This window comes from Antechinus flavipes, chromosome 1 (genome assembly GCF_016432865.1).
Source record: "Antechinus flavipes isolate AdamAnt ecotype Samford, QLD, Australia chromosome 1, AdamAnt_v2, whole genome shotgun sequence".
Lineage (NCBI taxonomy): Eukaryota > Metazoa > Chordata > Mammalia > Dasyuromorphia > Dasyuridae > Antechinus > Antechinus flavipes.
Window position 1 is genome coordinate 268,751,015 of NC_067398.1, and position 13,738 is coordinate 268,764,752.

At 32.5% G+C, this 13,738-nt stretch overlaps 1 protein-coding gene across 1 annotated transcript in view; it reads right to left on the bottom strand.

Annotated features, from left to right (window-relative positions):
* SHOC1 (shortage in chiasmata 1) overlaps positions 1 to 13,738 on the bottom strand; it is a 133,565-nt gene that overhangs the window by 99,052 nt on the left and 20,775 nt on the right. Inside the window, 2 exon segments of the mRNA XM_051972417.1 lie at positions 7,764 to 7,848; positions 13,208 to 13,371. Coding sequence (XP_051828377.1) covers positions 7,764 to 7,848; positions 13,208 to 13,371 — 249 coding nt within the window.

A 13,738-nucleotide genomic window follows, 5' to 3' on the forward strand; every position in this document is an offset into this window, starting at 1 on the left:
TAATCGAGTATTGAAGCATGAAATAGCAATATTACAACTATCTAGGTATCTACTAGGGTAGTTTCTCTGAAAAAGCAGAACAGCTTTTATCTTAAATTATAATTAATTATTATATTAATTATAATTTCATTTTTATACTGCAGAAGGTTTCAAGAGGAACTAATAGTTTAGACATAATTCTGACCAAAAAAGAGGAACTTGTTATTGTAGTAAATGAGAAGAGTTGTACAGAGGAGAAGGCATAATTAATGTGCAATAATACAGATTTCTAGGGAAACAGATTTTAAAGGGTTCAGACAAATTATAGTTTGAATCCCATAACCTGGATGGAAGGATAATAATAGATGAAGATAAGAATAATGAACTGCTCACTTTTTCTTTTACTCTTATTTTCTCTTTCAAGAATGATACATAGTCTGAAAAGGCATCAACGTCACACAGGTATGAAGTAGTAGAAGCAATACATGAACCCAAGCCCTCTGACTACAAATCTAGAATTCTTTCTGTTACACCAAAGCATATTTAGCATGTCTCTGTGTGGCCAAAAAAATTCCTCATTGGTGACTAATCTTTTGGTGCTAAGCTTCCTTATATTATAGTAGGATGCTCTCAAATGATAGAATCCAGTGCCAGTATTTGCCAAAGCAAGTCATTCCATTGGGAAGACCTTCAATCACCTTCATGTCAGGAGAAGCACAGAATAGTCATTTATGGGAGAGGAGAGATTTCACAGAACTAACATATTAAATATACACACTTGGGTATTTAATTAGATTTTTTTTTTAGACTTTCTTTTTCTCTTCATAGGCTTTTGACAATAGGTTTTTTAGAATAATCATAATTAGTACATACATTTTATTTGTTTTATTAATATTCATTGAGAATATCTTTAGTAGGACTTCTGGCCAAGATGGCGGAGAGGAGGCACACAGTTGTGTAAGTTCCGTGTTTGCTTTCAGAATCATTTTCATGACAAGCCTCTGAATTAATGCTTGACTGAAAAAAAACCCCACAAATAGCTACCAAGAAAAGACATCCTTGAAATTCATCAAGAAAGGTCAGTTTTTGCTCGAAGGCGGGGATGGTTTTAGATCGGGTGCAGGCTGAGGGCAGGCAGCGGAGAGAGTCCAGCAGGCAGCTCACAGCTAAGCAGATGGGAGCTGGGTGGGGTGTGATCTCAGCCATCTCTGCAGGAGCTTTGCTACAGGATTGGAGACTTTGATGTGGCAGCAAGTCAGTAGCCTAGCAGAGTAGCTAAAAACACCGGGGGTGAAGAATACAACCCCAAACAGCTGGAGTCTCTTGGGACCTGGTCTCCCCTCCCCCACAGTGTCTCAGCATGTTCACAGACTCTCAGAGCATAGGCGCAGCACAGCCATCAATGTCCTGTTAGTGCCTCGCTGCTGCACCTCTCCCCCCACCCAAGTCTATAGAGGAAGCTCGGTAACACCACCCAGCCCCTCCCCCCAAAAAAGCAGATTCCATTTGGGGTGGGGGGTGGTTCTTTTTTTTCTTTGCTAGTTTGTCTTTGATTCTTCTCTGACAAAATGAGCAAAAAATTGAAAAGGACCTTAACCCTTGACAGCTTCTATATGGATAGAGAGCAGACTCTAAACCCTGAGGAGACTAAAAACAGACTGTCTCCAGGTGAATCCCCAAAGGAGGAGATCATGTGTTCCTCAGCACAGATGAATCTCATAGAAGAAATTAAAAAGGCTCTCACAAGAGAGCTAGAAGAAAAATGGGAAAAGGAGAGGAAGGCTTGGCAAGAGAGTCTGGAGAAGTCATCCCACTCATTTAAAGACAGAATGGATAAAGAAATCAAATTGATGAAAAATAGGATTAGTGAACTGGAAACAGAAAATAGCTCTCTAAAAAATAAAATTGGCGAAATGGAAAAAAATTCCATAGAACAAAACAACTCAATTGGACAATTAGAAAAAGATATTTAAAAAGTGAATGAAGAAAATACTTCACTGAAAATCAGAATCGAAAAAATGGAATTGAATGACTCGAGGAGACAACAAGAATCAGTCAAGCAAAACCAAAAAAAATCAAACAATGGAAAAGAATGTGAAATACCTTCTTGGGAAAACAACAGACCTGGAAAATAGATCAGGAGAGACAATCTGAGAATTATTGGACTTCCAGAAAAATATGATGAAAAAAAGAGCCTGGACACTATTTTCCAGGAAATTATCAAAGAGTACTGCCCAGAAGTCATAGAAACAGAGGGTAAAATAGACATTGAAAGAACCCTCAGACAAAGGAAAAAATACTGCAAGCGGCTAGAAAAACCCAATTCAAATATAAAGGAGCCACAATAAGGATTACGCAGAATCTAGCAACATCCACATTAAAAGATCGAAGGGCCTGGAATATGATATTCTCAAAGGCTAAGGAACTCAGTATGCAACCAAAAATAACTTACCCAGCCAGAATGAGCATCTTTTTCCAGGGAAGAAGATGGTCATTCAACGAAATAAGCGAATTTCACCTATTTTTGATGAAAAAACCAGAACTTCACAAAAAGTTTGATCTATAAATATAGAACTCAAGAGAAATCTAAAAAGGTAAAAAGAAATCTTGGGAACTGTATTTCTGCTATAAAGATGTATAAAGAATACACGTATACCTTGTTCTAGAAACTAGAAGTAGAAAGGACATTGTACCAAAAAAAGGGTAAAGTGGGGTACTACATCTCACAATGAGGCAAAAGAGAATATCTTTAGTGCCTGTATTATAAAATAACATTTACTTTTTTTCTGTTATTTATAATAACCTATTGAGACTTTTATTTTATTAGTGCCATGACCAAAATGTTAACAAATGTTAAAGTTTAAAATCCCTTGGATTTGCTGCCAGGTTATTTTGTATTATATCCCTAACAGGCTGATAAGATTCTAGAGGATGCAATAAACCATCTCTGGGAAAATAAAAAGGAGAAAAATCTTCCCTGTTATATTTTCAGATTTCCTGCTTTAAAAAGACTAATGTTTTTCCTGAGCCAATTTTATTGCAGAATGGGAAACCTGTATAAATGGTGCAAAAATGCTATTCCAGAAGAATACTCTCAAGGAAAATCATATATGGTGATTCCTAGTAAAGTCCACATATAACTAATTTTTTTTTAAATAAATGAGATTTTGAATATGTAAACTATTCCAGTCCCTCCCCATCCAACCTTCTCCTTCTCCTACTTGTCTGCCTTCCCGCCCATCCCTACATCTTTGTTGGCCATAATCAAACCTAGAATCAAAATTTTGACAGTAGATAAGAGATTCTTTGAAATGTTATGTCCAGAGTGTAATGGAGGGAAGGTTTCTTAAGTTTTGTATCATTCATTTTAAGATTCATTGAGGATAAGTACTTTTGAATATTATGAAAACATAGTATGGCCAACTTCTAGTCAATCAATATATTTATACTAATGAAGTGGAGAGGAAATAGATAATGCAAACTGATAGGATGATCCCAAATCATTTATATTTGTCATGGGAATCCCACACATATAGATGAGCTCATCTATATCTAATTCAGCTCAAAAGACCACTCTGAAAACAAGCAATTCTAGATCATTCTACATAATTATTAAAACAAGTCCACAGACCTCTACTCCCCCACTCCAAGTCCATAGATAGATTTTTGGAGATCCATTAACTTGAATTACATTTTAATTTTCCCTATCCTCTTAACTAAAGTTGAACATTTCCTTCAATTGTTGAAAAGTGTTTTTCTAGGAAGGGATATATAGGATTCTCTAAACTGCCAAAGGGGTGCAATGACACAAAAAAGGTAAAGAACCCCTGATTTAAAATGTGTATCCACAGAGTTAAATATATACTCTTTCATAATAGATGTCTGTGAAAATTTTAAATGAGTAAGAATTTTTTTAAAAAGTTCTAATTTTGATTTTTAAATGATAAATTACAACAAAAATCTACCAGTTATTCACAGAAAAGACAATTTTTAAAAAAGTAAAAAAAAAAAACATATCAGAAATATGTACTTCAGAGATTTGAATGTGAATTCTATAGGAGATTTGATAAAATATGTGCATTAAAAGAAAACATTTAACAGCAAATTGTTAATAATTTCATAATATAATATTAAAAAATATTTCTTACCTCTTTCAAAGAACTTTTCATTTTCAATTACATGACCGATTATTTCTGGAGTTGATTTTAGAGACTTCTTAAGTTCTGAGGATGTTTGTATATCTGTTCTTTCTTTCAGGCTAGCAGGTTTCAATAATTCAGATTTAACTTGCAAAATGAATTCCTGAAAAAATTATAATGGTAATTTTTAGAGATAATTATAGAATTTCTGAGTTTAAATATTTACTATAAATATTTTTGAATATTTTTCAACATTTGAGAATTTTTTTTAAATGTCAGTGTTTGTAAAAAACAAACATTCCCTCCAAGATATGTGTATGTGAGGGCAATCAAGACTAAACATGCTTTTGGAGACATCCTTTATGTCACACATCTAATCTTCAGCCTATTCCTTTGAAGCCTCCTCTAGCTTCTGTCCATTAAACCAAAGGTCAGCTTACTTGAGTAGCTGAATACTAGAGAAAGTAGGAAAGGAGGCTTTTTAAATGGAACCGGCTCATCTGAGAGACTGAGATTTAATCTCCACTATATAGAATGGGTTCTATTCCCAATGCAAAAAGGCCAGGCCCCTCAGAAGACCCAAAATAATATGTACAAATAACTTGAAGATGCTAGAAAAGACATTATGAATACGGCACTATGAATAAATGAATGATTTTTTTAAACTGGAAATTTTCAGCTATACATACATACATACTTAAATTCATTCTGAATATGGTAAAATTGAACAAGCCATCAATGAATTCCCTAAGAAAAAAATCCCATATCAAATAGGTGTACAAGTGAATTCTACCAAACAGTTAAGTAACAATTAAATCCAATACTATATGAACTATTTGAAAAAAAAATTAGGCAAAGAAGGAATCCTACCAAATTTCTTTTGACACAAATATGATTTTGACACCTAACCTAGGGAGAGCAAAAACAGAAAACTAGAGGTCAATTTTCTTTATAAGTATTGATATAAAAATTTTAAATGAAATACTAGCAAAGAGATAGGGGAAGCTAAGTGGTATAGTGGATAAAGTGCTAGGTCTAGAGGCAAATCCTACGAAGGAATTGAGTTAAAATTTGACCTTGAACACTTATTTGTTCCAGGGCCCTAGGTAAATCATGTATTCCTATTTTCCTCAGTTCCTCATCTATAAAATGAGTTGGAGAAAGACAAACGAACCCCAAATGAGGTCATGGAGAGTTGGACATGACTGAAACAACTCAACAACACAGCAAGGAGATTTCAATATATCACAAATTTCATACACTTCATACCATGAATGCCTGGCTGGTTCAATGTTAGGAAAACTATAAGCATAAATTGACCATATTAATAAAAATAGAACAAAAATCATGATTCTATTAATAGATGCAAAAAAAAAGATGACAAAATACTAGAAAGAATGGGAATAAATGAAGCCTTTGTTAAAATGATACTTTAACTAAAACCTATTTCAGAAGAAATCACTATGCTGAAAGCATAGTGCAAATAGATTTTCACCTTTTAAAGTACTTTTTTTAAAAAATTGGGTCTAGTTTGTGGGGGTTTTTAAAGTCTCAAATGCGATCTACTTCAGTTTCTAGTATTCTTTGTAAACCAATTTTAAAACTTATTCTGTGTTTTTTGAACTGCGAATTACAAATGAGAGACTGCTTAAAAAAATTTAGCCTCTAAATTGATCAAGTCTTTCTTTTATTCTTCATGGAGATAAGTCACTAGCAGGCCTAATACATTTTGAGAAACCATTGTTCATATTGGTGTAATATAGTTTCCAGGGGAGACTGCAATAATTCTAAGGTCCCCTGAACTTAGAGTGGGTCAGTTCTAACAATCTGTCAGTGAGTCTACATCTCTGGGCTTTAGAATCTGATCCTGAGGCCTTCTGATCTAAGAATGTTACTCTTCTGTCAATAATTTCAAGTCCTCTGACCTCAGAATAATCCTACAAACATTACTGTATGTTGGTTCAGTGATAAAAAAATTCTTGAGACCACTCCTTGGTTCTACCTCTAGGCCATAAAATTAGCATATCAATGACATGAACTGGATAAATTTGTCCTCTTGCATCTGTTTCTTTTCTAAATCCTCTGGACTTTAGCCTGCTGCAATTGATATTACAATTATAATAAACTTTGCTCTTGACTTGGATACCAATTAAAGACTGCAAATTCTTTTGAGACACCTCACAACACTGGTCTGTGACTCCCAATCTTTGGGGGTCCCTTCTCAACCACAATAATATGGCTTTCATTACATAAAAAAAAAAAAATGTAATCACTTCTTTTCCTCATGTTATAGCCTCAATTTTCTCCTATGGTATTTCCATTAGACATTAACAATTGGTATTTATAGAGCATTTTAAGAAATATAAAGTACTTCACACACAATATTTCATTTGTTCATCTTGACAGTTGTGAAGATTTTTTTTTTTAATCAGCCTTGTGATTTTACTAGTACAAAAAATTTTCAGTAATGGAAATCCTTCTGTTGAGGTTAAGAAGGGACCTCAAAAGGTTGGGGGTCATGGAATGTTGTCACAAGGTGTCTCAAAAGAATCTGTAGGCTTGAACCCTTACCCAAGTCAAAGGGTAAAGGTTATTGTAATTGTAAAGCCAATTGAAATGGGCTAAAGTCCAGAAGATTTAGGAACGCATTAAGAGAGAGAAAATACCTTTATCTAGTTTTCTATCATTAAAATGCTAATTTTATGGTGCAGAAGTAGAACCAAGGAGTGGTCTCTGGAATTTGATTATCACTGACCAACAGATTATCCATCTGACAGTCAGCAATGAATTGAGGAGTGGTCTATTCACTATAGTCTCAGGAATTTGATTTGTGGGACTTTCCCAAGGCCAGAAGACTTTAAAATCAGATGGACTGTTAGAACAAAATTATTCTTAGGTTGGGTGTGGGGGGCCCTCACAGATTTCAAAATCAGATCACTGGCTTTGAATCACTGACAAATAGTTAGAAGTCCCCTAAGGTCAGGGGACCTTAAAATTATTGCTATATTCCCCTAAAAGCTATACTATATCACTTCTACCAACACAGATCACCCCCATGCTCTGCAATTTAAGTCTTAGTTTTCAGGGGCACCAAGAGTTTAATAACTTGTCTAGGGTCACATAGAACATCCATGTCAGAAAGAACACCTATGCCTTGTTGGTTCTGAGGCTGGATTTCTAGCTACTTGACCATGCTGCCTCTTATGAGGGAGATGCTATAGGGAGTATTATCTTGATTCTGCAAATGAGGAAACTGGGGCTTCAGGATTTTTAGGGGCTTGTCCAAAATCACACACCTAGTAAAAAGTAGAGATGGAATGTGAATCCAGTTCTTGAATCTAGTTCTAGGGTTTTTTCCACTTATGCCAAGTTGCCTCTTACTTTAAAATCTCAAACATACGAAATTAGTCAAGATTAGGGAAGCACTGAATTCCCAGAATTATTACTTCATAATTTTCTCCATCATTATCAATGGCACAACCCTCCCACATTCAACTCATTAGCAAATGATTTTTAATTTTACAATCCTATATAGCATTCTACAGACTACTAAAGTTTATAAAAATTTGTCCTCCCACTTTTTTAAGAACATTATTAAATAAGAGTTATTAAAAATGATTAAGACCAAACTTAAAAAAAAATTACTTTTTCATCTTTGAATAGCTCCTTAATCATATATAATTCTTCTTTCTCATGGACTTCCAAATTGCTTTGAAGAGGGGAATATTCCCTGAAAAGAAAAAAGAAAAAGTAAAAATTTTAATTGCTCAAATAACATTTTAAATGAAAATATTGTCATAATCAACCCTGAGTTGCCCTGTTTTATTTATATATACACACACGTAATTATATATAATATGTATATATGTATATATATACATAAACACAGATATACATATACACATATATATATATATGTATGTGTGTGTGTGTGTGTGTGTGTGTGTGTGTGTGTGTACATCTGGCTCACTAACTATATGAGAAATTCTCATGTCTCCAAAGTAGTCTTATAGGGACCATGATAGTTGTCTGCAAATTTGCTCAATGTGGAACATCACATTACCTGAAAATATATAATTGCTATATAATCTGGGGAAATCTAGATCTTTTTAAAAGGCTATGTTCAAATTGTCTTCTCTCAACTAGAACTTTTATAATAGCACATGTCCTAATATTTATGCATATTTCTTACATTTAAGCAAAATAGGAGGAAACGGAGTAAAAATGAGTTTTGTACAATGATTTTCATCTTATTCATATGTAGACATTCTACTGACTTCATTCAAAGACCTGCTTAAATTCTAAAATAGTTGTTTGTTGTTGTTTTTAACATTTCAAGGGGAGAAAAAAATACTCAGCATACTTATGTTTAGTGGAGATTTTAAATTATTTGTGTTTTTTTTTTTAATTCCTAAGGGATATCCTGTGGTTACTCTGATGTGGGTTAGAAGTATTTCTTTAATTGTAGTCTCCCCAGAATGCCACTTAGTCAAAACTTTTTTTTTTAATTTTTAAATTTTGAAAATTTGGATAATAGTTTTTTATTTTCAAAATATATGCAAAGATAGTTTTCAACATTCACCCTTGCAAAACTTTGTATTCCAAATTTTTCTCCCACCCTTCTCTCCACTCCCCTCCCCTAGACAGCAAGTAATCCAATATAGGTTATGCGCAATTCTTCCAAACATATTTCCACATTTATCATGCTACACAAGAAAAATCAGATCAAAAGGGGAAAAAACTAAGAAAGAAAAAAATAGCAAGCAAACAACAAAAAAAGTGAAAATACTCTTTTTATTCACATTCAGGCCCCATAGTCCTCTTTCTGGATGCAAATGGCTCTCTCCATTGTAAGTCTATTAAAATTGGCCTGAATTTCATTGTTGAAAAGAACCAAGTCTATCAAAAAAATTGATCATCACATCATCTTGTGGCTGTATACAATGTTTTCTTGGTTCTACTCATTTCACTTAGCATCAGTTCATGTAAGTCTCTCCAGGCTTTTTTGAAATCATCTTGTTGATCATTTCTTATAGAACAATAATATTCTTTTTTTTTTTAGGTTTTTAATCTTTAAAAAATTTTAATAATAGCTTTTCAATTTCAAAATACATACAAAGATAGTTTTCAACATTCACCTTTCCAAAACCTTGTGTTCCAAATTTTTCTCCTTCCTTTCCTTCCAATGTACTCCCCTAGACAGCAAGTAATCCAAAATAGGTTAAACATGTGTAATTCTTCTGAACATATTCCCACATTTATCATGCTGCACAAGAAAAATCAGATCAAAGAGGAAAAAAATGAAAAAACAAAAAAGTAGCAAGCAAACCACAACAAAAATGAAAATACTATAGAACAATAATATTCTATTACATTCATATTCCATAATTTGTTCAGTCATTCCCCAACTGATAGGCATCTTTAGTCAAAACATTTTATAGAAAATCTATTCTCTTACAATATTATGGTGATGCAGATGCAATTGAGCTGAAAAGATTTGCATTTAGATGTCTTATAAAAAGCTGTAACCTGGATACTGATCTCATATTTTTGACTTCTCAAAAAATAAATAATGACTATTATTAAGGGATTATTTTCAATCACACAAAAACACCAGTATTTATAATGAAACAATTATTTCACATTATGAAGACTTTAAAATTAAGTATGGCATTATTTTTACCAAATGAACCACAAATTTACACTGGAATAAAATGCCTATAGAGCCTACATATTTTACATGTTATGAATTAGTCTAAGGTCCTATGAGGGTTTCTTTGGTATTATGTCCTCTGTATACAATTTGTTTATCGCCTTGTAAGAGTTATAGGCATGGCAACATTTTGGGTCTAAGCTCACATAAATACAACAGTTTTAACTTGTCACCAATGAAAAAGAAATAAAAGCAATAACTAGGAGCTATTTTGTCCAACTGTATGCCAACAAATTTCTCAGTCTAATTGAAATGGATATTTACTAAACTTTCCAGATCAATTGAAGAGGAAATAAAATGCTTAAATAACCCCATTTTAGAAAAAGAAATTGAACAACTCATCAATGAACCACCTACGAAAAAAATTCTCTAGGGTCAGATGAATTTACAAGTGAATTCTACCAAACATTTCAATACTATATAAACTATTTGGGAAAATAGGCAAAGAATTCCTACTAAATCTTTTTATGACACAAATATGGTGCTGATAACTACACCAGGAAAAGCCAAAACAGAGAAAGAAAATTATAGACCTATCTCCCTAATGAATATTGATGCAAAATTTTAAAATAAAATATTAGCAAAGAGATTACAACTTATCAGCAGGATAATACAATATGACCAAGTGGGATTTACAGCAGAATTGCAGGGCTGATACAATATAAGGAAAACTATTTACATAACTGACCATATATCAATTAAAAAAAACCAAAAACAACAGAAATCATTGATTATCTCAATAGATGTACAAAAAGCTTTCTGACAAAATACAGCACCCATTCCTATTAAAAACATTAAAGAGCATAGAAATAAATTGCTCTTTCCTTAAAATAATAAGCATCTATCTAAAAACATGAGCAAGCATTATATACAATGGGGAGAAGCTAGAAGCATTCCCAATAAGATCAGGGTAAAACAAGGATACTCATTATCATCACTATTATTCAATATAGTACTAGAAATGTAGGTTTTAGAAATAAGAGAAGAAAAAGAAAAAGAAGGAATTAGAATAGGAAAGGAGGAAATAAAATTATCACTCTTTGAAGATGATATGAGGGTATATTTAGAGAATCCTAGAGCATCAACTAAAAAACTACTAGAAACAATTTACAACTTTAGCAAAGTTGCGGAACATAAACTAAACACATAAATCATTAGCATTTCTATATGTTACCAACAAAGTCCTGCAGCAAGGGATAGAAAGAAAAATTCCACTTAAATTAACTGTAGCCAAAATAAAATATTTGAGAGTCTGACTCTCAGAAAAACACATTTGCAAAACACTGTTCACACAAATAAAGTCAGATCTAAACAACTGGAAAAATATCAGTTGGTCATAGGTTGGTGGAGCTAATATAATAAAAATGACAATTTTACCTAAATTAATCTACTTATTCAGTGCCATATCAAATTGACAAAAAAAAAATTATAGAGCAAGAAAAAATAATAGCAAAATTCTTCTGGAAGAACTAAAAATCAAGAATATTAAGGGAATTAATGAAAAAAAATTTTCAAAGGACAGTGGCCTAGCAATATCAAACCAAAAACTCTATTATAAAGCAGCAAAAACTATTAAAATCATCTGGTACTGCCTAAGAAATAGAGTGGTAGATCAATGAAAGGGGTTAGGTACACCAGACACAATAATCAATGACTATAGTAATCTATTGTTTGATGAAACCAAAGACATTCAGCTTTTGGAATAAAAATTCACTATTTGGCAAAAATTGCTGGAAACACTGGCAAATAGTATGTCAGAAACTATGGACCAACATCTCATACCCCATACCAAAATAACGTCAAAATGGATACATGATCTAGACATAAAAGGTGATATTATAAGCAAATCAGAAGAGCATGGAATAATTTACCTAGCAGATCTTTGGAGAAGGGAGGAATTTATAACCAAAGAAGAACATTATCACATGCAAAATGCATAATTTTGATTACATTAAATTAAAAAGTTTTTGTACAAACTAAATTAATGCAGGCAAGATTAGAAGGGAAGCAGAAAGCTAGGAAACAATTTTTATAGCCAGGTTTCTGGCCTCATTTCTAAAATACAAAGAGAACTGAGTCAAATTTAGAAGGATACAAGTTATTCCAAATGTGTATTGGATTACTTTCTGTCTTAGGGAGGGAGGAGATAAAAGAGGGGAGGAAAAGAATTTAGAACACCAAGTTTTACGAAAATGTTGGTTCAAAACTATCTTTACATGATTTTTGAAGAAAAAAAAAACTATTAAAAAAAAAATACAAGTCATCCCCAGATGAAGAAATTAAAGTTACCTATAGATATGAAAAATGCTCTAAATCACTCTTGATTAGAGAACTGAAAAATAAAACAACGCTAGGTGGTACCACCTCACACCTATCAGACTGGTTAAGATGACAGGAAAAGATAATAATAAATGTTGGAGGGGATATGGGAAAATTGGGACATTATGGTGAAGATGTGAACTGATCCAACCATTTTGGAGAACAATTTAGAATACATTCCCAGAGGGCTATCTATAAAACTGCATACCTTTTGATCCAGTAGCACTACTACTGGGTCTGTATCCCAAAGAAATCATAAAGGAATGGAAAAGACCCATATGTGTAAAAATGTTTGAATGGATCCCTATCATTTGGGGAAATGGCTTAATAAATTATGGGGTATGAAAATAATGGAATATTATTGTTCTATAAGAAATGATGAACAAACTGATTTTAGAAAAAGCTGGATTTACAATGAATGCTGAGTGAAGGAAGCAGAACCAGGAAAATATTGTACACAGCAACAAGATTGCGTTATTGTTCAATTATGATAGACTTGGCTCTTTTCAGCAATTCAATGATCCAAGACAACTCCAATAAACTTTGGATTTAAAGTGCCATCTGTAGGCAGAGAGAGAATTATGGAGAGTGAATGCAGATCATAGCATGCTACTTTCACATTTTTTCCTTGTTTTCTTTTCTCATGTTTTTTTTTTTTTTCTTTTGTTCTAATTCTTCTCTGCCAACATAACTCATATGGAAATGTGTAAAAAAAATGAATGTACATATGTAACCTTAAAAAAAAAACTTTTTTAAATAAAAGAAAGAAAAACTAAACTAAACTAAATACCAGTTTTAAATAACTATGGTATCTGGGTTTATGCAGGAACTATTTTTAACTAAAATTAAATGGAGAATGGATATATCTTTCTTTCATCTTAATTTTAGTTGAGCCTTTGGACTGATATTTGTACATTGGAAAAGTCTTAGAGATAGTGAATTGTTGTCAAATGAAACCCATAATAATAAAATTTGACCTGATGGTAAATAGATTTTAAAACTGAGAATATGAAAAGAATAAATATATTCACAACACCAGTGACCAGTGATTAAGTACCTGAAATGATCAGCTTCCATGAGCATCTGGAATTGGAGTTCTTTGAAATCTAAACAAGGATCTTTTAATAAAAACACTTTTAGTCTACTCAAGAGGGTAGACACTGTAGGTAACTGCTTTTTATATTCCGCCAAACTATCTATAAAAATTATTTCATCATCAATATATAAATCTGAAAAGAAATAAGAAGCAATAATAAAAAATCACAAAGGAATAAAAAGCATTTATTATCAATATTAATATAAGCATATTTAAAATTTTTTAAAACTTTTTTATACTTCAAGGTACTATTTAGTTCATTGAAGAACAATATCCTTGACAGAAGAATCTCTCTCCCTCCCTTAAATTTCTTAAAATATGATTATACCCACAGAATTTTTTTTTGTTTGTTTTCTAGTCTGCTTTCTATACTGTTATATTCTTTCAGAGGAATCTATCTTCTTAAATTTTCATTCAGGTATCTACTGTCTTTAGTTCTCTCAGACTTCTTCCATCCTGAAAAACTACTAGTACAAAAGGATGGAACCAACT